The sequence below is a fragment of the Poecilia reticulata genome, linkage group LG17 (genome assembly GCF_000633615.1).
Source record: "Poecilia reticulata strain Guanapo linkage group LG17, Guppy_female_1.0+MT, whole genome shotgun sequence".
NCBI classification, from domain to species: domain Eukaryota; kingdom Metazoa; phylum Chordata; class Actinopteri; order Cyprinodontiformes; family Poeciliidae; genus Poecilia; species Poecilia reticulata.
Genome location: NC_024347.1, coordinates 24,193,190 through 24,218,983, shown reverse-complemented (window position 1 = coordinate 24,218,983; position 25,794 = coordinate 24,193,190). Strand labels below are relative to the sequence as shown.

The window sequence follows — 25,794 nt, the reverse complement described above, 5'->3', positions numbered from 1 at the left end:
CAGCCTGAATGAGAAAATACAATTTCCTTTCAGATCATCTGTGCTTCCTCTAAACTCATTACTACTGAAAAAAAGCTCATTTTGAGTCTTTTACTGATGTATTGTTAGCGCAACCTGAATCGTCTGATTTTTGAGTTTCCGACCAGCCGCGCTGAAAATTCGACCGCCACAAACTTGTTGGTGCATCTCTAATTATTTCCGACCAGATCTTCAGCTTCTGCTGTATGTTGTTTATTTCTTACCCATTTAAACCTTGGAAAAACAGCCAATGCTCAAAAACAATAAAGCTGATCACAAAGGCACAACCTGAACTTGTTCCCCTGTGTCTGTGCAGCAGCCATTTCTCGTAAACTCTCCTTACTCCCAATGACCGCCCACCTTGTGCTTGTTAGTCTGTTTACCTTAAACAGCTGATTACAGGAGGTGGAGCCAGCATTAAAAAGGCACTTGTAGCACAGACTCAACACACTTTACCCCTACTCTCATCTTCCCACCTCTGTCATCATCTTCATCTTGGCGCGCAGGTCCAGTAATCTCTGCAGAGTTGTCTGAGACGGCACTCAGAGGGGGGGGAGGATGTATTTATCTCATTGTAGTCTCACAGACTGGAGCCATTCACAGCCATTTTATCTAACTACTAACCATAATGCTTTGCAACATAAACATTGGAGGACTTTTCTCTGATATTATGACATCCATATGGCTCTTAGTGTAACAGGTCGTGCTAGTCGAATTAGGAATATTTTACAATTTTTGTATGAAATCAAAGAATGTGAGGTGTATGAAGTAAAATGCATTTGAAGTCTGTTTTCCATAACCATGAGTGAGGCAGAAAACGTTGTATTTAAAGTCAAACAGAAGACGTCAGCCCGTCTGCTGGCCTGAGCTTGTCCAGCTCCAGATGGTTAAAGAAACATTTTTACCCACTCCATGCTTTATGATTACATTACGGCTAAATGTGCAGGTTTTGGACTCTCCAAAGCTGTGCTGAAGGACTTGGTGTGATCCGTTTTTCTATTGTTACACATACTTTCAGTTATTTACGCCTTTGTGTCTGCTGAGGATGAATTAAAATCAAAGCCAGTGATGATCATTCCTCCAGTTATGACCCAGTTGTTCCCAGTTTCTCAGTGTTTGTCGGATTGATGCTTTGTTGTGACAGACTTGCACTCCCATACAACTAAAAGCCTCTTTAAAATGGAAAAGTGTAAACCCACTCTGTTTATRCTGTCGCTGTTACATTATCGTCCTCTGATATAAGTGGCATCACTAAAGCTTGCTCTTTTCTGACAAACAAATCAACTTTTGGATGTTTTTATTCTGTTATGTTTATGTTTTAGTATGTGGAAAACAGCTTTCCAACTGCATTCTTGCCCTCCAACACTAATCAGGTCTATCTGGCACATAATGAATGTACTGTATGCTCAATACAGGACATGTACAGCATGTGACAACGCCTTAATTATCTACATATCAACACTGTAAGCTGTAACATTGCAAAGTATATATGTAATTAATAAATATCAGCTATCTTGTTTTGATTTTTTTTCTGAAAACTAACAACTTTTAACCTAATAAACTTGACTTATTCCTGGAAACGACAAAATAATTCAAAAATACTCAATTTCTCATATCAGCAGTGATGGTTTAAAGTAAGGATCTGCGGTTACACTCCTTTGTGCACCAAGGATGCAGTAATCTGTCAGTAAAGTCACTTCTCCTGTGTCTGCTGATCTCAATAACAATTWAAATCTAAATTAATCCAAATCTGAAGAAAGGAAGGTCAGATTATTTAGTTTTTCTGGGGTTTTTGACTGTTTGGATGTCTAATTTGAAGCGGCATTTGGACAAGACTCACTACAGGATGACTTGGAGACATAAGATAAACCATGTGCAAACTCATACCTATAGACAATTTTGACCTTTTAACCTGTCGTGCATTTGATTGTGGGAGGAAGTCGGAGTACCCAGAGAGACCTGGGAAAACATCCAGAGTCAAACCCAGAACCTTCCTGCTGATTAGATCAGAGAGAATCCACAATAAATGCAAGCTTCTACACCCAAACTCATGAGTGTTTTTATATTCTAAAATAAAATAAGACCCTCAATTCAATATGATATTTACACCCACAATGAGTGTCCAGTGTGTCAACTTCTCCTATTCTCTGTATTTTTATAGATGTTTGTCAAACAGCAGTAAAACTGYAGTGAGACGGTCTGAAGAAATTGATTTTATTTACTCTCCACCTGTTACAAGTTACTTAAGATATTTATTTCTATTTTAGAGTTTATGCAATAAAATTGGAACTAAAAAAGTGAAATGAGAGTGATACATTTGCATCCTTCACTGTAGATATTTTTGACCTAGTAGGCACTTCCCCTTTTTAAAAACAAAAAAAAAGAATATTGTAAATTTTTACACGTCGATGGAAACGTTTCATATTACTTGTTTGAAATGCTGTTTTTTGGGGCTTTTCTTCCATTGAATTTCAGGTGTAGACGCTTTGAAAGTCTCTCCTGAAAGCAGTCATCTATCTTCTCACAGCTGCCATCTGGCTTTGATACGCGCKCTCAATGCAGGCCTTCATGCAGGAGATACAAATGCTCACTGACACCGTATGTATAATATGAAGCCTGGACCTGGATACTTTGAAACTGTAGTGCAGAGCGACTGTGTGTAATTGTAGTATTAAGGCGCTTTGATGTCCTACTATAATTTCTACCCATCTGAAAGGGAGTCTAAGGGCTCCCTGATGAGGGTTTGCTGTGCCCCTCTGTCCAGACGGCTCCTGGCCTCACTCTGTAATTATGAAAATGGAGTGTTTGTATTTATAGGCTAAGCCCACAAGCGGCTACCCTTCTCTGTCTTGCAGCTGCAAAACATCACTGGAAATCGAGTTGCCCTCCAGTTTTAAAAGTCAGCATCTTCCATGGCGAGCCGTGTATTTACTTATGTGGGTGACAGGGTAACCTGCAGCTCTGCTGGGTGCGCCTATTTTCAAGCACAGTTGTGAAACCGTATTGAGTGGGTGGATGTGGTTAATCAAAGCGAGCAGGCAAGGTGGATCTGAAATGACTAAGTTCACCAATCAGAGAGAATTAGTTGGGKTTTTTTCTTTTCAAATCTGTTCTTTTTAATATTTACAATAAATACACATTTTTTACAGTATAAAATCCATGTACTTATTTATAGAAATTTAAGTAAAAAATAATGCACAGGGCATCAAGCCCTGATAGTGTACAGAGGGGCTGGATCCAAGAGTTTCACACAGAGAAGAAGAAAAGAAATTCCAAATAGGATTAAAATAAGTCAAAAAAGGCAGTTCAGACACATGAGGCAGTTTAAATAAAACATTGTCTCTGCGCTTGTTAGGCAACTGTATGTGCATTTTACCCCTGTCAACAAGAACATTTACATTTTTTGGCCACGTCGTTCTGTTACAAAGAGTTTTACAGTAGCACAGTCATAGAAAGGCACTTTTGTGTCAAACACAGCGTTCCAGTTCTGTCAAGGAAGAGTAGTATATACAGGGCCAGCCCCTTCTTGGTCTGCCTGCTCTTAAGCAAACAAAGCTTTTCTAAAGCTTTCTTTATACAACCAAAGTAGTACCAGCTACATTATTAGRAAAAAAAMMWWMMMYWAAAWKKTTTWAWTYMAWWWTTTWWWWKKWWWWWWWWWWWWWAWAAAAACAGAATTTGGCCACATGGAGAGCATTTTAAATAAAAAAATACAGCTGAATCACAATACAAAATAATACAATCCCCCCTTTGTGAACACCCCAAAGTCCTCTGCTGAGCTCCTTCACATGTGTCTCTTCATGTGAAGCGCCAAATGGTCAGACCTGGAGAAGGCGCGCTCGCACAGGTGGCACTGGAAGGGTCTGTGTCCGGTGTGTTTACGGAAATGACGGGTCAGCTCGTCGGAGCGGGCGAACTTCCACCCGCAGCCTTCCCAGCTGCAGTGGTATGGCTTCTCACCTGCGTGGAAGAAAAACAAGGGGAGCACTATTAGTAGGAGTTTTAAGTTCGGATCGTCGTGCGTAATTTGCGCACAAAAGCTGTAAAGCGGTGRGGAGGAGAAGGAGAGGAAACGTACCAGTGTGAGTTCGCAGATGTGCCTTCAGGTGTGAACTCTTGGTGTAGGTTTTACCGCAGCCGGCAAACGTGCAGGTGTGCGTCGCCGTGCGCTTCCGCGGCCACGTACGCCTCCCTCTCTTGGGCTTGGACTCCAGCAGCTCCAGCGGGGACGAGGGCGGTGTGAGCATCACCCTCTGCGCGCCCGCGGGCTGCAGGCTGAGACCCTCGTCGTACATCCCGAAGCCGGGGTGCGGAGCGTGGTAGGGCATCTGCATCTGCGGAGCCTGCGGGTGGTGCTGGAAGGACGCCGCCGTGTGGTATTTCTGCTGGAAGCACAGCTGAGCCTGGCAGTCCGTGGCTTGCTGGTCGTCGGGGCTCAGCGGCGGTGTCATGCTGCTGGCCGCCCGCGGGGAGATGGCCACCCGGGGCTGCTCGAAGGACATCATGCAGGAAACGTTGCCCTCTTGCTTGATCTTGCTGCAGCTCTGAGGGACCATGCCCATAACGGGGCCGTAGCTGTCCATGGCTGGCTCTATTTTGATGTTGTCCGGGCGGGGGAACGGCGCCGTGTTGACGAAAAATCTCCCCTGAACGCCGGGGTTGCGCGTTACGCCGTAGCCGGCGGGTCCATCGGAGCGGAGCAGCTCCGTCATGAGGCTGGCACCGTAGGGAGGAGGCGGGGAGCGGTGGTCCTCGGCGGGATACTGCGGCACGGAGTTCCCGGTTGTCGTGTACATGTTGGGATCCGCTGTGCCAACGTATTCCACCGTGCTGTCTGATCCGGTTGTGTTGGAGAGAATAAAATCCAGATCCAAGAAATCGCTCAGATCCTCGTCGTCCTTTCTGCTCTGACAGTCCAGAGTTTGTACCAGTTCAAGCATGGAGCAACTTGTAGGTGGGAGTTTGTCCATGTCTCCTTTCCACCTCTGCGGGGGAGAAAATAAAATAAGAATTAGACGTTAGAAATGCATTTTGCACAAGTTAAATCTTGCATTTCTTGCTTCTTTAGCGCACACACACAAAAAAGTACTTTAAGTATTTAAAAAAAGAACATCCTGCAAGATGAGTGAAAACTTACATTTTCCCAGCTTTTTTCTCTTTGGTTCGAGAACGTCGAAAATGAGGGCAGCATCACTCCTGACAAGGCCATCGTTTAGGGTGAAATAACACTAAAACTTATTWTTTTTTTTTGGTTAAAGTTAAGCGGAGCGGCAGCCGCGCCAGAGTTTAAGGTACTTTCACGGTGTCCCCCTCTCTCCACAGCTGCGCTTCAAACACATGAACACAAGTTTAAAAGTGGTAGGAGGTCCTCCCCGACCTTATAACTCTCCAAGCGGAGATCGCCTGGCCAATTGTGAGAGCTCAGGAAACAACGTAAAGTTTGGTAAATTTAGCGCTTTATAAAGCAGAGCGGGCTGCCGGGCTCAGTGTGCTGTGTGACAGGCACGGCGGAGCAGCCCTATAAGAGGATGCTGACGCAGAAAGCGGCCAGCCCACCTTGTGTAAAAAAAAAAAAAAAAAAAAAAAAAAATGTTTCAGGACAAACAGACAGCCTGTATAGCAACCATAGATACTTACGTAATATGCACAGAAGAACAAGTCTGATGACAGAAACCGCCGCAGGACAAGACGCACTAACAGCATCATTTATAAGCTGTCAGTTGTTCGTGTAATCATTACCCCACAGGAATGAGGCTTTCAGGTGTACGCTAATTAGGTTTTATTTAATCTGAAGTTATGCGAGGAAAGATCTGGAAGGAAAAATGTCTTTCTGTACTTACGCAATCATGAGACAACACAAAAACACCTGAAGACATTTTTAATACAGGGAAATTAGTATTAGTTACGAAACGTATTTTACTTATAAAGAAATATACAAGTGTGTAAAAAAACAAAAAAAAAGTTTAACAATTGTTAAGTGATTATGACTCCGTTTGTCTGTAGCTACGGCGCTAATGCTAACGTTCAGCTTGCTAGCAATTGATTAAAAAATAATTTCCGCTTTAATCAACTATGTTTTTGCTTAATGGTAGCAACATTAGCTGCTTTTTGGGTAATGAGATTGTTAACCACAGTTAGCGCTAGCTTCTTTGAAATGTTCACTGATGACATAAAACTTTAGCTACGTTCTGGGTAGCAAATCCTACTAAACAGTTTGCTTAGGCTACAACCAAAGCTAATTCAGCTGTTAGCTATCCTTGTTTTTCAAGTTTGGGTTGTATTAACAATCACTGTCACGCCAACAAGCCTTGCAAGTCTGCGAGTACAAGAATTAAATTTGTCCAACTTCAACTTGTTTAGCCACAGTGCTAATGGTTAAGTCAAACTTGCTAGCAATCCATACAAAAAAWAATTATGAACTATATATTTTTTTCTATACATTAGGCTCACTAGTTGTAAAATTCCAACATTAGGTACTTTTTTGATAATTAAAGTTATAGTTTTAGATAGCACTAATGCTGAAGACGACCTTGCTGGTTAAGCTMATTTACTATCTTTATCGTTCATGTTTGGGTTACAAGTATTAATGACTATATCAACTTGGCAAAAGTATTTTTGATCCAGTTTCAARCRAAAATATCTTAGCACATTTGAAATGAGAAAAAAACTCAATTACAAGTAGCTTTTCAGCAAGATAAAAGCTTGTTTTAAATCAATATCTCCAGAATATTGATTTTTTTTTAAAAGTACTAGTTAAGAAGGGCATTTTTTGCAGCGTAGACCATTATTATTTCATCATTTAATCACAAAACAATTCTTATTTCAGTTTATTTTATTGTGCTTTAGTTATTAAGCTTTTAGTTTCTTTAGAAAGTTTCAGGTAAGACCTGTTCCCCAGTGTTCACAAAAGCATTTTAAGGACTTGCCTTTAATACTGTGATAATTCTCTTTTTATAGTGYAGGGAGAGCGGCCATTAGCAGTGTCTCATCCACCTGCTTGGCGCGTTTTGCTCTCGGCTCATTATCATTAATGGAAGATGGCTTTTTGTTCCCTCACAGCGGGCTTGTCCAAACAGGCGCCAGGATCGTCTGAATCGGTTTTCATCGCGCTTTTTCACGCTGGAACCTCTCGTGATGTAAACATGATTTAGGGTAACATCTCTTTCAGGTGTAAATGGCGGACTTTTRAGGGGAACGCGCGGTGTCAATTGGGGCTACATTTGCATCACAACAATCAACTCGCTGGTCCGCTTGTTGCTATTTCTGCAGAGGAATCTGGTTTTTGACGAGGAAGAGGATGGAAGAGTTGCTTGGTCAGCAGGAAAACTGTTTCATTGCCTGCTGCTGCACGACTTATTTTTGTCTGTTTGCTCTGGAAACTCATTTGAAGCCCGAGCTTCAATCCAAAATGCTTTTTTTTTAACAGTAGAAATTAAATATTTCTATATTTAAGTGATGATTAATCAGATTTTTCTATCTCTGGAAATTAAAGTGATGTATTTGTCCATACACAAAATAGTTGATTAACCTCGTATTTTTGTTAAATTATATTAAGAAAAACATGGTTTTCTATCTAATGAAACAGGACACCATTGGTCTGCTCAGGCGATGCATAACATCCCAAACCACAATACTTTTTCCTCCATGTTTTACAAGTATGTTTTTTTTTTACTTGGAATACTCTAATTATTCCTTATTTTAGCTTCATTTGTCCAATGAACATTATTTCAGATGTTTTACTGTTTGTCTCTTTTCTCTGCTCTCCATGTTTTTTTCTTACAGAGCAGAAGTTGCACACCTCCAATGAAAACTAAACTTGTGCAGCACTTTTCTAAATGTTGGGTGTGCATTTTCACGTCACCTTTATGAGGGCCTTTTTTTTTTTTTTTTACATCCTTTAGTGACATTTTTGGATTTTTGGACACTTGCACTCTGCTATATGGGTAAAAAGCCAGACCTGGGTTTTTTTGGCAGCCATTTCTGTAAAGTAGAATRTCTGATTTTGTCTTTTGAAACTTCTTTAAATCCCTTGCCAGTCTCACAAGCTGCTCCAGTCGTCTTTTTTGAAGGCCTCTGATGTTACAAGTTCATTCTCACTTCAACAGAAACACACCAAATTAAATGTCTGCAAAATGCTGAGTAATGATGTTCTAAATAAGGACACGTGGTATGAAACATCAAAACATTATTCAGTGTTAAGTGTATACCGCATAAACAAAAGCATTTTGTAAAACATGTTTCTGTATTMATTTTCTGAGTATTGTTAAAATTGAAATATCTAATTGTTCAAATACGTTCAATGCTGTTTGAACGTTGTAAAATTGTTTAAACGTTTGATTTTCAAAGCCTTCTGTTTACTCCAGAAATTACTGAAAAGTTTCTATATAAAGATATAAAAACCTATTAGAGGAAGTGAAACAGAGTCAGCCTATAAAGTGAAACAGAATGGATGTGCCTGCTGCTGCTGCTGCTGCTGCTGCAGGTACGATGCTGCAGCCATGATGCGTTGCTGACCTGGGCTTGTCCGTGTTGCTCACATCCATGTGACGGACGCATCACCTGTCATCAGCCTGTCATGTCCAACATGGCCAGTAAAGTCTGTGAGTGCAGCTGTGAGGTTTCCACATCCTGATGCTTGATCTGCACTGAGTTTTCAGTGGAAAGTGCGTCACACAGAGGGAGTCCAGTAAGGCCTGACAGGAAACGTTTTTTTATTTGGCCGGCCTGATGGTCGAACCCCTGACCGCTGAGTCTGACCCCAGTTTTTGCCACAACCCTCCTCTGTTTGCTACTAGTGAGAGTGAGCACTCTCACTTCCCCTTTTGCACAACTACCTTGAGTACTTTAAAAAGCTCTGTAGTTCGAATTTGGGGAACTTAATCCCTTGCTGAACTCTTGCTGTCATCTTGTTTTATTAACCAATCCAGATCTGTTTTACTCAAAGATTCTTGAGCAATATTTTAGATATTTTTTGAGGCTATGTGAGAAGTTTTTGTTTGCTGTGTGTCAGCAGCTCCTTCATCACGTACAACTAATAGAATAACTTTAACACTAGTCATGAAGGAGTTTTAAACTGACGTGGTATGTCAGTTTATGAAGGAGTTTTAAACTGATCAGAAGTTTCTATACAGTCATCAGGGATGTTGATGTCAAAATAATTTCAGGCTTTGAATGATGCATTTAAAGTATGGAATGACTATTCAACATATAACTTAATTTTTTTAAACAAAAAAATTAAGAGCACATGTTTGAAGGAGTTCCCCAAACCAACTGCAAGCATGGTGGTAGCTGTATCATAGTATGAGTAGATTTTAAGACTCAAACATATATACCAACCTCCGTGTTGGTGTATATATATATATACCTCCCGAGGTAATAATAATATATACAAATTTTTCAGACATCCATCCATTTTCTTGACACCCTTGTCCCTCAGTGGGGTYGGGACGTGCTGGTGCCTATCTCCAGCTGACGTTCCGGGCGAGACAGGTCTGGACAGGTCGCCAGTCTGTCACAGGGCAACACAGAGACACAGGACAAACAACCACACACTCACACCTAGGGGCAATTTGGAGWGGCCAATCAACCTGACAGTCATGTTTTTGAACTGTGGGAAGAATACCCGGAGAAAACCCACGCATGCACAGGGAGAACATGCAAACTCCATGCAGAAAGAYYGGGGCYGGGAATCGAACCCAGAACCTTCTTGCTGCAAGGCAACAGCTCTACCAACTGCSCCACTGTGCAGCCCAGCAGTTTTCAGACATAAAGAACCTATTAAAAGTCAAGCCCAAGGTTTGGAAATTAGATTTAAGTCTTAACTTTGACTAAGAACCTGCACCACTTTCTTTTTTTTTCTTTTTGAGCCTGTCAAGAAGAGGGGATTATCTACAGTCTCGAAGTTGAAGTTTCTAAAGCGTATGTGTTTCTAGTTCCAGTTACCGAAATCCTACAGAAACCTTCTAGAAATCATTCATCTGCAGYGACTGTTTTAAAAAGTTGAACAAGAAAATAATAAATTATGGATATAATCTTTTGGCTAAAGGTTAATTTAACATTATTTTTGAATAATTACATTTTTATTTATTTATTATTGATTTTCAACYACTAATGTCAGTTTCAAGTAATTTAAGCAAGCAACCAAAACAGATTTTGTTCCGTTTAAAATGTAATCAACATTTAAATAATTATTTAAACTCCGAAAAATAGCTACCGTTAGCAGGAGTAAACAGTGTGATTCACCTCAATGCTCTTATTTTGAAATGTAAACCGGATGTTCTGTGTTAAGACAGGCGGTAASAGAAGTTTAAAAMGTGGCTAATGTCGGACCGGCTAACATAATCTGCTTGCCTTTATTATATCTACGTGATTACATAGTAAGTCTTCTGATGCCCTCGGTTTAAAATGCGTATTTACCAATTAAATTACTGAAAATACGATGCCAGAGAAGTAAGCTAGCGATATTTAAAAGAAAACAAAAAGTCAAATTGAATACGTTAATTTCGTTTCCTGTAGAAACGCCTACGCTGACTTGCTCGTCCAATCGTATTGCGACTGATTTTGTTCGTCCAATCAGATGCGGCTATTGAGGAACGCCTTCTTTTGGAAACGCCCACTTCGTCCGCAAATGTTCAAGGGTGAACCTCACACACCATCGCGTTACTGCATCCATGTTTAGATGTTTCTTCAGGTCTGGCAGCAATCGGACCTGGATGTAGGTAGTTAAATTATTCCTTTAAATGTTGATATTTAAGGTAGATTCGTTATTTAACCATTTTTACACAAAGACAGTGGTTTGAATAGTATTTTTTCCATTAATAAATTAAATTGACAGATTTTTTTTTTACCATTGAATTGCATGTAAAAAAAAAAAAAAAGTATGATGATCTGAAAAATCATAGTATAAAAAAAAAATACAAATTACTTATTGTGTGACTTCGGGGATAGCTCAGATGGGGGAAAAAACCCAGTAACTTGGCGGCTGGAGTGGGAGCTCTCAGTAATTCGAATGACGTTTTCTGATCCAGGTTTGTATTTCACCCTGTGCCGTCACTTCCTGTGAATTAGTGTGCATGACCGGTGAGATAATTTTATTTCAGCAGTCAGAGCCTCAGAAGTAGAATGGGTGGGACGCCTTTCTGAGCGCAGCAGCCTTACTTAAAACATGTTCTCAGTGGAGGTTGCAAGGAGAGAGAGAGAGATTTGTAAGCACTTCATAAAGAACTGATGCACCTTCAAAGGAAGGTCAAAGGTCAGAAACAGGACAAATACCTTGCTAATTGTGAGGATTCAGACCCTCTGACTGCCTGTTTAGTTTTTTAGTCCCATCTGCAGCGGAACCTTTGAATGAGGATGAGCAACATTTCTAGAGAAAATTCAGAGAATCCTTCCCTTAAACTGACATTTGCACAACATTTTTGCCATTGGGTAACCCGCACTATTTCACAACTATAACATCTACTTTCTATTGTTGCTGCTGCTGCATTATCTTTAGCATTTACCAACTTATCAGCAAGTTGAAGAGTTGACAAGAATGACAAGTAGTTGGAGTGCTGAACAGCCTATGTCTACCTAATCATCTACTTCTGTTTTTGGGTGTAAATATTTTAAGGTTTCACTTTAAAAACTGCACACACAAAGCAAAAACGCAAACGTGGCTTTCCAGGAATTAGAATAGAAGTGTGATATTTAAATCCAACAGTGACTAAGGAATAATGGATAAATTACATTAATCTGAAATGTCAATCTGATGGATTTATAAGAGCACATAAAGTATTTACGGATTTATTTTTTTGTTTTCTTTATAACTCTTAACCGTTTCAGTTGATCAAACTAATTTTATATTGGATAAAAGTGATAAAAAAAAATTTAATGTGGTTTGGATTTGTTATAAGGAGTCCAAAAATAATTCAGAAAATCTTAAAGTCATCAGTACAACCTGAAGCAAACCAGAAAGCCACCTTCGCTTACAAACGATGAAGGTTTTAGAGAGGCCTAGTCAAAGTCTGGACTTAATTCCAGTTGTTGTGTCATGACCTTAAGCCGTCCTTTGTGGTTGAGTTTAAAAAAATAAAAAAAAATCACCAGAGTGGATCAAAATTCCTCCAGTGGGAAGTGAAAGACTAATTGACTGCAGCTGTTTCTGCCTGTGGCAGTACAACCAGGACTAGGGAGCAATTACTTTTTGTCAATGAAATGAATTAAATCATTTGTATTTACGCAAGTTAACTTTTATGAGAGAAGTTGGTTTGACGATCTGAAACATTTGAGACGAAATCTGTAAGGGGGTACATACTTTTTCAGGGTTTCCCCCAAAAAACTTGCTAAGCCCGGTGCTTGGTGCGCTAGGGCAGTCCTTCAGCTGCCCACCATGTTTTTGAGGTAAAACATGTTTATAGTTGACAGGAAATGTGAAAATATCACTTGATAGTTATGTGTTATTGGTAGACGAGAAAAGTAATACCTAAACACCAACTACAAAGTCAATAAAAAGGCAATCATTAAACAAAAACTAAAGTAAATGAACAATGCTAAGCCTGGTGGCCCACCAGGCTTATGACACTGAGGAAAACCCTGCTTTTTCTCAACACTGTAAAGGCTTTAAATGATTTTTTTAAAAAGTGTTTTCGTCCAAGTACTTGCTCCAAAGTGTTGTAATGTTTCATCATGCAGAAGGACTCATGTTCTCCATGATGAAACCTCAGGTTGTCCGTCTAACATTGAACTGCTTAATTTAATTTAATGAACCCTGGCATGCCTCACGTCTGTGTCAGTTCGGCAAGCTCTTCATCACTTTGGACACCTCAGCCTCATGCACTCCGGCGTACGTGGAAAAACAGCGTGAGAGAGGCAGCGGCGGTCCTGCTGGACATCCTGACTGAACAAGAGTCAGTGGGAGTTTGAGGCTGACTGAGATCCTGCCCTGGTCTCAGAGCTTATATAGCCCAGTTATTTTTAACCGCCCACCCCTTGCTTATTACAGCGCTTTCCCCCCTGAAACATTCAGGAAGCACGTTCGGCTCCTTTTCCTGCTCACATGCGGCCAGATTCAAACAGAATCAAAGAATGATAGCATTGAGGCTCTCCAACCACCACAACCTTCCCCCCCCCACTCTCTTTCCTCTCTCTCTCCTTCTCTCTCTTGCTGGAAAAAAACGGGGGGYAGAAATGTTTAGTAAAAAGTTGGCACGCGCCAAAGGAATGACAGAGCTGGCTCCAGTCCTACTCTAGTTTCAGAAACCCTCAACTATTTGTTAGAAAAACAGCACAGGGRCCGTCGAGCTCATACGCACTGCTACGTGCTGGCAGCTTTCAGCACCRTATTCCTGGGAAAGGTACCTAAAAGAAACAAAAATGTCACAAAAGYTCCCCAAACAGAGCTGTGAAACATAAGCAGCAGTAATGGATTTTATGAAACTATCTAATTCCTAATGGTTTTTTTGTAAATTAGGAGCAGTTCAGCTCTTTTTCTTCACTTACTGTAGAGAGTTAGTACAGAAACTCTAAGTTTACTGCTCTGGGAAACAACAGTACTTCGTTTCATGTGTTTTATTAGAATCCATTAGCTTTTATTACAACATTAAGACAAACATTTTACATTTAATCAAATCCGTATATAAAGGATTCGGTGGCTTTGACTCAATTAAAAAGTTAATTTTGTCAATTCAGTTCAATTCTTCGAAAACGAGCCAAATAAATACAAGACAATTAACGCGTTTTTCATTCCAGACCTGTACGTCCATGTACTGTACAGGATATGATCTCAATGCTTTGTTCCTTTTGCATTATTTGTTGAATTTATGCAACATAACATGGAGGCAAGTCTGGAACTGGTGACATTAGTGAAGCCCAGACTGTGGACTTCATCAACGCCAYTCATCACAGACTGYGGAAACTTCACACTGGACCTCAAATAGCCTAAATAAAGAAGATGACTTTGGACCACAGAGCAGAACAGTTATTTGTAGTTATTTGTAGTTTGGGTAATCAGATGTTCTGTCRTTGCGCTTTAGTTGCTTAACAAAGAATRTGCYGTTGCTCATGTCCTGGATATMTCTACATATTCAAAGGACTTGCTATCTCTTTTGCATGTGTGCYTTCCTCTACAACYGTTTTCCTTCCACTCAACTTTCAGTTTCAATCCKTGGACACAGTGTTCTGTAAATAGATAYTTAGCAAGGACATTTTGTGACTTACCCTTGTTGTGTCAGGAATATAACGTAACCTTTTTGTAATAAAAATCSTCTTTTATTGGTCCCGTATGACTTTTTTGAGAARCTAAATTTGGGGATTTTTACTAACTATGAGCCAAAATTAGCAGAGCTAAACACAGAAATATGTGTTTTTGAACTGAATTACTGAAACCAATGACATTTCAATGGATTAGGGTCTGAATTCTTGTTAAATACYATTTATYAGGATTATCAGAGCAGCTTTAGCAAAAATGGATTAAATATTTTTATAAATCTGTGTTTTTAGTACCTCAGTTGTAGAGTCATATCTGTTGCAGAAAACTTGCATCTAATACTGTGCCTCTCTTCTCTCTATCTAGTTTTTGTTAGGGACTTTCTCTGTATAATAAACCTTTTAACTGCCTCCACAAACATACCGGTGGTTTTACTTCTGAAAACAGCTCTGGCTCCTGCTATGTTCCACAGCTTTTGTGCTTTAAAACAGCGAGAGTCTGGCTTCCACAGGACCCAAACATGTGTTTCAACAACCAGCATAGCTTTTAGCAAGTGTTATGGAAACCCACCTTTTAAAAATAYGCAGCGCACTAGCTAACATGGCAGGAATAACAGCTACATGTGGATATAATTGAGCAAGTAGAGGACTGAGGGGATGGGGCCTGATTTATTAGCTGTTAACACCAGAAATCAGTGGTCCCACTCATCACACCACACACATACGCACAAGTTCAGGCGAGTGAAAATGTTGTTTTCTTCCACCCAAAGTGCCAAGGAAAGGAACTTTTTGTTTGACAAATGAGAAACGGTGAGATCTTAAAGCCTTGAAATGGGCCACTGGAATGCTTTCAGATTGCTGCTTGGATCCATGAAAATCCAAAGTGCTTGCCAGGTTTAATGTGCATAACAAGTTACAAGTGTTGGACACACTTTTCATTGTTCACTAAAACATGTTATTCAGGATAAAAATACACAACACTCTCTTGTTAAGCATTAGAGTTAATTGTTACCATTTTGTTGTRAAATGCAGAAATTTGCCCAAAATTACCAGTTACTACTAACACTGAGGTAACTTCTGAAACTTAACTTCTTACTGGGAAAACAGAATCGCCACTTTGTTGTGCAGGTACACAGCTACTGATAATTTGTACCCCCAAGAGTGGAGATAAGGAAGACTGTAGGTGTTGCCCTTGTGGCTATTAATGCATGTTAAGATATATTTGGTGTGCAAACTATAATAAAAAGCAGCTAAAAGGGTTTTTAGAGAGGTTCTCGCATCGTTTAATCGCAAAGGCTATGATTCCAAACAAGGGGCAAAACTAAGCTAATCAAAATTATAAGCTAGTAGAGAAGTGTAGCTTCTTATTCTGCATTGCATTTGTACTCAAAAGTCAAGCTAACGTACCCAGTKTTTTTAGTACATCTGATAAAAGTAAACTGAGACAAGCTAGCTACTAGCTAGGTTAGGCTTTTATGCTGCATTCGTTGTGTACTCAAAATGATACTTTCCAAGATTAAAGTCAGAGAGATCATCTGTATGGTTGGATGAAGTCATAGATTGAGTTAGAAATGTAGAAGCTCCCACAATTTTAACCAGAAAACTCAAGTTCTGTAGAGCCATAGTGATACCTGAAAAAATTAAATGTTTGCKGTCCTTCAAAACTGTGTGTTAATATAGTCAGTCACACTTTAACTGTCTAATCTATGTAAGTGAAATGTTGCTACAGGCTCTKAGTAGCATCTTCAAGCCCTCAAAATATGCTTTTATTAACATGTCTTGCTAATATTAATTAGTTACTGACTACAATAAKGAGCAACTTCTTCTATAAACAAGCTGCCGAGATGATTGTTCTCCGTAGGCAGCAGAGGTGGTTCTGGTATCTGATCATGATTATTCCGTGTTCTGCTCTWTTCAGTGTTTTCAGGGCACTTTCTACAGGAAAAAGAGGCACAACCAGAACTCGCTAGCTTCCTTGGGATTGGGCGATGTAGTGAATGTCGCTGGGAGCGATCGAGGCCCGAGTGTCTTTCCTGGATTTCTTCTCTCTCTGACCTGACCTCAGATAAGCAAAAGATGATGCTAAATAGATTCCAGCTTTTCCAACTTATGATTTGAACTTGGATAAGTTGGGGGTGAGATTTTYCCAATTATGAGCTAAAACATTTGTTGCAGTATCATAGTACAACCATGGTGAAGGGAATTGATCTTCCCACTAATTACCATTTTATGTTATAATGTTATTCACTCATCAAAAACATGCCAGGAGTGTTGCCTTGATTCTTTTGCGAGTATGTTTGAGAAATCCTTTAATCTCCATGGCCACCAGTGAGGTGTGCAAAACGCTTGGTTGSACATAGCCCCACCTTCGAAACGCAGCTCTTCCTCAAAGTTGCAGTTTCCACGCTAATGAGCTTCTGCCTTGCAAATCACCCCTCACCCGCAACTCCCCTTCTCAGCTCCTTCAGACTAGCCAAAAGCAGTTAGCAAACACCTGGTGGAGCTGCGCATCTGCTGAGCYCATTATATGAGCGACTTTTCTGGTAAAAATGTTGTTAAATAAAGGAACRATGTGATGACTTCCTGAAAGCGGAGTTTGAGAAAGAGCAGGGGTTTTTAAAGAGGCAGAAGACCAATTTCAAGGCGTCAAATTCCTTTAAAGTCGTATTTGATGTAAATAGCATTTTTATAGCAACTGAAGGCAACATAGCTACTTTATWATCCTGTAAACTTRCCYTTTAAAAAGTAACTTCAGAATCCAAGTCTTCTTTTGTGCAAATACTTAAGTATTGGTACAATGCCTTTCTGTTCTKTTTGCACTCATTTCCAGCTCATCCAGTGTCAGCAGGTTCACTCATCTGTTAGATCCTAGCCTATTTGCTCAGGATCATTCTGTATAAAGCCTTTCCTGCTGAAAACTGAGGAAGGCCTGCGTAGTTTTTCCCCCCCATCATGTGGTACCACGGCCCCAGACCTGTTCGCATTTGAAAATGCCGAACTAAACTGTGCCAGCTGTTCAAATAACATAACCCCAGCTTCAACACAGGTTCTCCATTGAAGCCACGCTCCACTTGATTGAGTGATCCAGCCTGCAGTGCACTTTATGGTGTACACACCTCAAAATGGCAACATTTGTAAAAAGGCTAATAAAAACATTCCTGGAGCAAGGAATGCTCCCAGGTATTTCCTTCCTTACACCTGGTTACCATTCCTGCTGCGCTCTCGGCTGTTTTCAAAGCAACACTTTCTTTCAGAGACTGGATATTGGTTCTGCTTGTATGAATGTGCATTGTAGGTTGTCAGAGGGAGAGCAGGTAGAGGCTGGAGTTAAAGTTTTAAAAGTGTGATGCAATTTCAGCCAAATGCTAAGGAGCAGCAGGATGCATATGAGGCAAAACTATGATTTAGAGTTTGATGAAAAGCCTAGAACTGTCTTGTCAGTGTCCGTCATCATGTATTAAATCCTGGGGGAGGCGGTGACATTTTATCAGCTAAGGTGTCACGTAGGTCAAGAAGTCAGGTCAGGTGCCGCTGAGTGGGAAACTATTGGTGGCTCTGACAAAGCTGCATCATTTTATATATTAGATCATGGTTACAGTTGGGTTATGGAGCATTTCAAAGACTGYACATGTTACTCATCAACAGGGGATTCTGACGCACAAAAAGTGAAATCATTTTATGCTGGAACTGAAGTTAGTCATCGTTTGGGAGGGATTGTAGTCCAGTGTGAAAATGTTGTTGTGTTTTTTGGTTCAAAGCCAATTTTTGATTCTGTAAGCAATCCAAAAGCAAAATACAGTTTTATTCAACATGGTGTACAGTAGAGATACTACGTCTGTGTTTTTCTCCATCYATTGTCGATGTCGTGTCCTTGTATGAGCAACTAATCCTGRCATAAGAAGAAATTAAATCATCCCGTAAATCCCTGGAATGACACAGGAAATTATAAAAATACATACTAAAAATAGGGACTTTTTTCTTCGGTTGCATCTCTTCTCCTTTATAGATGTGACAATACTTGGCAGTAAACCTTTTATTGAGTTTTAGCCCACACCAAAAGAGCGTTTGGTGATTTTGGCTTTTGGTATTGTTGTGGTGTGGGGTGGCATTTTCCCCACTGGGAAAACAAAGCTCGTCTTTTCAGTTTCAAAGCATCAAAGCATTTAGAAGTGATTCTGCAGCCAGCTGCAATCACAACTAAAAATCTTAGGGCCTTAACTTTGTCCTACAAGATGTCAGGTTTGTTTTAAACCAATTTCTTCACAAAAATGGCTTTGAAATCTTTCAAATACTCTCAAATAGACGAGCAGTTGGATGAGTAACTGGACTATTCTTTAGACGTCTTCTTTCTCTAAAACCAAGTGAGATTTTCCATTGCTGTGTGTTTGAGACCACTTTCATTTTATGTTATAAAGACTTTCCCAGTACATTTCACTTTTCAGTACATCRAGTCTGATTGTGACACGTGTTGAAAAACAGCCACATTCTAACTTCCCTGTTATGGGATTTTTTTGGGTACAGCAAATGATCCTCCAAACATGGTGTGTKAAAGAACAACCAAACTATTTCATATTAGATCATAATTTATCTTGATGTCACCAAATTCTACAAACTTTGAACAAGCTTCGGCATTGTTTTTCTTCAGCGGTGGAGACTTGTGCAACAAGTTTGAATTGTGGCTAGTGCATTATTTGGTTCTTCTGATACCTTGGTCAAGAGAAACATTTTTATAGGTCCTCACTTAGGACCAAACCAACACAATATGAATATCTAATATCTACGTTTTGCATCTTCTTTTCATCCTGGGCTCCATACCTATTTCTTGATTAATTCGGTGTTGATTTCTTTGTATGTAGGGATTCATGCAACATCTACCAACGTATAATTTGATGTGAATAGCCCTTTTAGCAATGCATTTCCTGGGGAAAATGTTCAATGCTTTYTTCCTTGGTGTACAATAGTTTGGCAAGCAAGAAAAATGGATGATTCAGCAGCTGTATAAAGAAAAGCCTTTACAGGGACAAAAGGTCAAACCACAGCCAGTTCATCTCCTCCCTTGAGGCCTTGTTTGATGACATTACCTGAGGAAAGATTCACCTCTGCTTAAACTTAAATGACTCCTAACTGAGAACCGCACATACTACACAAGGTCTGGAAAAACAAGCRATATTAAAGCATGAATTCAGAGTCTTGTTTCAAGCTCAGCAATATTAATCAAACAAAACTCTGCCTTGACTCATACTAGAAACTTAAAGTTAGGAAAACTCTAGGTCTGATACTTCTACTTTGAGCTGTAGTGTCTTGTTTTGTCTCATGCGGTTCTCTAAATTTGATAGATAGAAAMTGTTTACCTAAAATGATCTGAAAGCGATACGATCGCAAATATGTAACCGTTTGAGGAATTTAAGACGTGAGTAAATCAAATAATTGGCATCATGCAAAGTCATGGTGGAKTTCTTGTGAAATTATTTATGGAAAATGTTTGTGCAAACCGTAAAAGCTCTTAAAGCACCTTTGACTCTGATTGGAGAATCTGAAATTTGCACTAGTAAAGCAATTTCTGCTTGAGGATCTAAAATCAAGATAATGCTGGTGATTTCTGCAGGTAACTTTCTTAAAGTAACATCAACCCTCAGTCAAAGTGTAAAGCAAAGGAGTCGTTAAAGCAGATTGTCCTACTACCATTAAATKACCTTATGTGGAGTGAATTAAAACAACAGATAATTAATTGAATTGTGAGCACAGCCAAATCACTACATCTTGATTACAGTTAAATCGGTTAAAGGGAGTGTTTAGGAGCAAAGGGTGGATCTACAACTGAGTAATTTAGATTTTTGGGTTTGGTGCAGAGGACAGAGGTGATAACAACCTGTGGTTGTCAAAAAGAAAACGAGATCCGGTGTGTACCGCCGTTATGGCACGCGCAGAATTCATATTTTGATGTGTCCCTCTTTCACTCTTAGCCAGATGACAGGAATTGGTGATTATAGTGTGGTTTGTCAGCTAACCAGGTGGATCCACAACGCTTAAAATTGAGTCCGCACAATTGCAAAACATTCAGTTCATGATTTGTGAAGTGTGCTACCTCAACGGGGAGAGTGGTTTGTCGACCACATGTTGGTTTCCTCTCAACTTTCAGCAGTTTCTTTTGTGGCTGAGTGCAATCCATCGATGGAGCCCGATTTGAAAAGTTGCAAAGTCGTTTACAGTTGGATAATTTTCATCTATTTTAAATATTGGTTGTGTTTTACTGCTGTTACAGAACTGAAAGAACCCACACGGTTACAAATGTGAACTCAAAGATAGCTTTACAAATTCCCCCAAAAGAAAGAAGTGAGTCAAAAATGATCTCTGAGGRGTAAATGCCTAATTGATTTATTCTCCCCACCTGGCTTCACTAAGCGGCAGGTTACTGACCTATTTAACTCTTCAACTGGAGCATAATTACATGACTGTAATAGCTCAAGGGTCTTACCCAACTGGTTAACTTCAASCCTCCCCTCCTCCCCCTGTAACCCTTTAATAACCTGTATCTCTTGTCTGATCTGTGCCTCTTCTCTCACTTCCTGAGAGGGGCCCACCAGTGATCACGCTCCAATTTATTTGCTTTTTATAGTGGTMAAAACAGACTGGCTGCTTCTTATCATRGCTGAGGACAGAAGATGACCTTAAATTTGTTGTTATTTCATTGTACGCAACCATACAACATAAATCGACTGTTTCCCTGCCATCTACAACATTGTATTATAAAAAAGCATTAAATAGATGGGGGTTTTTTTCAACCTACAGCCACAAATTGTAATGAGTTTTATTTGGGTTTTATGGGATTTACCAACACAAAGTCCTGTGTAATTGTGAAATGAGACAAAACGACACAAAGTTTTAAGAATTTTAGCATATTAGAGTATTTGTTTGCCAAGAAGGTTTGGTTCATTTAGGGAGGTGTGAACGGGTAATCAAACTCTGCTTCAGACCAAAAAATGAACTCTGGCTTGCCTAAAAAAATACATCTGGGTTTCGTTGAAGTGAACCCTGGTACAATTTGAATGCGTATGTGAATGCCAAATGGTCCAGACACAGCTCCAAAACCAGGAAGAGGACTCTAACCTACAATCTAATCAAACAAGTGAGTCTAATGGTAGCAGGAAAATGGATCGTGAACTTTTACCCAAGACGAAATAGAAATCCTACAATCGCTAAAATCTCATGCTATTCCATTTGTGTTTACATTTTGTGAATAAGGAAGTTGAGGTCATATCTTCTTCAGAGGTTTTTTTGTATCGTTTCCGTCAGTGGTTCTTGGTGAAAAGCAGAAAAGAACAGTAAATGGTGAAAGAAAGAAATTGTCAATCTTATTAGCCATGTAGTGAACACAGCAAATATAAAGAAGAAGGTTGTTAGCGACAGACAAAAGAGGAGCAAAATATCTAGATGTTGAAATAATGCACTTTATGTCTAATCCACTATCAGATATTTGCCTACTAAACTGAAATACATTGGTCTGCCTCCTTCTGATTAGCAACTGTGTGCTAATTTGTATCATTTTATCACATAAAATCCCAGTGAAGTAGTCATGTTTCTTGTGACTCTTATGCATTTGTAATGTTCAGAGTTGCTATAGTAACGGTAACCCAGGGGATGATGGGTAGCTTAGAAAATGGCAGTTGAAAACTAACTGCGGCTAAATTCAAATTCAAATACTCTTTATCGATCCCAAAGGAGAATCAAATAAATGAAATACTTGATCAACAGATGTTACAGAACAGGAATGAAACGTCTCCACATCTTCACTGTTACGCCGTGACAACAATGGATTGAAGACATAGCAGACACAATAGTCAAATTTAAAGAGTGTAATCTCAACAGTATGTTAACAGCTGGAGGCAGGAAGCTGTGCAGCAGTCCAGTGGGTCTGCCTCTACTGTTTCCCTGATGGCAGCCATTCAAAATGTTCCTGGAGAGGAAGTGAAGAGTCTCTGACAAAGTTTAGCTCTGTTCCTGCGACTCATCCTGGAAAGAAAGAGGGTAGGGAAACTTAAAGATCCCTTTACTGTCCTCTGCAGGGCCTTATTGATGATCGTATCCATTCATTATGACATTGCTATTTCTAGCATCATCCCATGTTTCATTCAATACGTCACGTCTGTTCTGATCRGTGGAGGAAATTACCGCAAGGAGGGACTGTTGACACAAACGCTTCTTACTTTATGACAAAGTCTCTTATTCATCAGCCAACTTTTCTCAAAATATATGATCATCCTATTCTGTCACAGTGAGTAAAACACAAACACATAGTCGCCACTTAGCAACAACATGTGGTGGGACAAAGTGAGGGGAAACCCGAGTTAGAGACCACTTACTTCTCTGAGGCTTCTTTAAGGTTCAAAGGTCAAAGTGGCTGAGTCCATGACCTCTTAAAAGCCTGAGGTCCCCACCCTCTCAACCTTGACTGACCACCTAAAACTCACCTGAGCTCTGCCTGGAGCGCTTATCGGACCCATCTTGTTTGCAGTTCAGCTGAACTGTCAGAACCCGTTCTGCTCAAAAGTCGGGCTGCCCGCTTCGGCCTTTGACTAGCCGCTCAGGTAACGACTGCCGGCTCGATTAATTTCCCCTCTTGTTCCTCTTGCCATTAAGAGCCCTAAGCTGTCAGCGAGTCTGGACACTTCTCCGCTGGTTGTGTACTTCAACCTGAGAAGATAAACACACTTGATCCAAAAATGCGTGTGTGACATTCTGAGATGCAGCTGGCGCGTTTCACCCCAGGCGGAGCAATCTTGCAGGGAGAAAATCCTCTACTAATCTACCTGGTCGGCTTTTTGAGCAATTCAGACATTCTTTTGTTAAAGATATAGAGATGCTTTCCGACAAAGGCCATGCAGAAATGTGTAGGCCTTCGAGTTTAACTCTCTGGGGAACTGCATTCCAGCATAACAGTTATCTCAAAAGAATGCACCCACCTAAATAAGCATTTATTCTGCATGTAAAATCATGCAAAAAATAAAAAAAAAACATGTAAAAAATAAAAACTAAGCAGGTAGTGTAGGATTTTTTTTTCTCGGTTCTGCTCTATAGCGTTTTAAAACAGCCAGATATCGCAGGTTGCCAAGAGGGTGTCAGAATGAGTATTACTGAGGTGTACTCTGGTTTAATGCAGCTGGTAACCACTTCCTGTTTTTCGAACAGTGAATCTTCTCACAGTTTGGCCATAGTTTCCTGAAGTGTGTTTCGCGTGTGTAAGCTGCAGCGTTTGTGTGTTGTGGGTTAACGCAAGCTGAGGTGGCTTGCATGTTTGCAATGAACAATCACAGTTCCTCTCTGCTCGGTGCGGCGGTGCACCTTTCTGAGCTGCAAACAACAAAGGTTGTAGGTAAATGTTTTGCAAGAGAGGTGAAAAACATTCATATACAAAAACATGTGCGCATAGWAGTGGAGCTCCTGCTGTACAGGAGCAGAAACGGGTTTWAAAAAAAWKATTAATATTACGTAGAAACTGATGCATTTTCACCATTCTGAGGTCGTTCTGAAACCTTCCTGCTCTGCTTAAACAGTACCATGTGAGACCTTTGTTTTACTTCGCTACTTGGGCTCAGAATCTGCCTCTTTTTGGTCTCTGATGGACCTCACACAGGCTCGCAGCAGAGATACCGCATTCCTGCCTGTGCTGCGGCCCATGTCCAATGTTGTCTTTCAAATCAGAGATTAACAGGAACACATGTATCTCAGTTGTGTACATAACGTGCGTCTCCAAGAGAGCCAAGAGGAGTGCTGAGCATAAATTTGTTTTTACAGATTCTTAGGCTGATTCATGCCTTTACTGAGATTGCCTGACAGGCACATTAGATTTASGGCTGCTACACCTGAAGATCTGATGAATGATTTACAAAATGTGGCGCCTAAAATAMATTTTTACTCGTCACGTTACAAACACAAGCTCCAGTGGGTTTTATTGAGATTTTATGCGATGGACCAACACAATAATTGAGAAGTGGAAGTAAAAGGAGACACAATTTGTATTATTATTATTATTTTTTTACAATAAAAATCTATAAAGTGTGACATTTGTATTCAAATTGAGCTGTTTTGTACATCTTGAGACTGAAATGTTTGCAAAACAGTTTAAGACTTCATTGAGAGTGTGTGTGATCATGTATTTTCCAGTCTGGYCCCCAATTTTGAACTGGATTTTGATCTGGACTTTGACTGGACCAATCTTAACAAGTCAGATTTGTTGTCAGGTTGTTGTTTTTTCCCAGAACTCTCTCATACTTTGATCGTTTTCACTTTCTATGCTGAACAAAAAACGTGATGCTGCCACCACCCTGTTTGATAGGGGCAGCATGTTCAGGTAGTGTTGGTTTTATGCCACACATAACATTTTGCATGTAAACAGTTTAACTTTAGCTTCATCTRATTAGAGGAGCTTCAGGACATATTGTTGATATCTTGTTGCCATTTCTCCTCAGTTTGTCCACATATTTGTTTTGGTTGAAGATAACCAGCTGTACTGCTTTTTTTATTGAGGTGTATCAGGGAAAATGGATATAAATACACAATTGTTTTAGGTTTTAAGGGGACCTATTATACAAAATTCACATTTTGATTTTGATTTTATTTTATTTTTTGTCTCTACTGCTACTAAAAACRGCCCAGTCGGTTTTTGCCGTTTAAGTTAATGTTTTTTGGTGTATGGAAWGCAAACCATTTCAAAAACCTGCCAATTAAGTCACATTCGACTGGCAACCCAAGTTGAGCCCCAGCACATTTGGTCAGCTGGTTTTACTGTTGTACAACGGCTGCCGGAAAGAAAAGTGTTTTGTTGTTGACTTACCATTCAGAAACTACTTGCTGCATTCTTGTTGGTTGTGCAGGAGGCTCTACATCTGCTTTTCAAAGCTGTATGGTGGTATAACTGTGCATCTTTTTGCAGCCATTTTCACATGCGAGYGTAAACATTGAGTTAGGGGATGGAGCCATTTGCAGCTTATTTGGATTTAAAGCGACAAGATGCAGTAAAACAGCTCATTGTCTATGATTGGTATCGAACAATTAATGTAACAAACATATTTTGTTTAGCCCACAGACCTATCCTAACCTGATCAAGGAAGAATAATTTAAACTATGCATCACTTCCTTTCATGCCATTCTATGCTCTACTTTGTGTTGGCCTAAGTTTGTGGTTGTACCCAGACAAAATGTGAAAGAAAAAAAACCATCACTTTGCCGTATGTTTCTAATCTARAGGAAATACCCAGTAGAGATTGAAACGCTCCATCAAGACCCTGTGTGTAAATCTATCTCGGTTTCACCCAGTTTCTCAAGTATCTGACAGAAGGCCAAGCCAAGAACAGAGCAAACAGATAATCTAGCATCTGCATCACATAGGTAGCCACACAGGCCACAAGCTGGAGAAATGGGCCTGACTTGTGGGGGAAGAGGTTCTCCACTGGTTTTACACACAGAGATAAACAGCACATTATGCTCAAAATAGACTCCCTTCATCTCCCCTTGACCTAGAATTTGTGCAGCCACATTGAGGTTGTTTTTTTTAACATCCAAACCCTGCTGTTATCTGCTACTGAACAATTGAGG

The 25,794-nt window shown here is 40.0% G+C and overlaps 1 protein-coding gene across 1 annotated transcript; it reads right to left on the bottom strand.

Annotated features, from left to right (window-relative positions):
* Positions 1–3,691: 3,691 nt before the first annotated feature.
* On the bottom strand, positions 3,692–5,526 carry klf2b (Kruppel like factor 2b). The gene is made up of 3 exons (XM_008434433.1): positions 5,156–5,526; positions 4,097–5,003; positions 3,692–3,978 (listed from the first exon to the last, which is right to left on the bottom strand). Exons 1-3 carry the CDS (start codon positions 5,225–5,227, stop codon positions 3,803–3,805), a joined length of 1,155 nt encoding a protein of 384 aa, XP_008432655.1. The 5' UTR covers positions 5,228–5,526; the 3' UTR covers positions 3,692–3,802.
* Between the last annotated feature and the right edge of the window lie 20,268 nt (positions 5,527–25,794).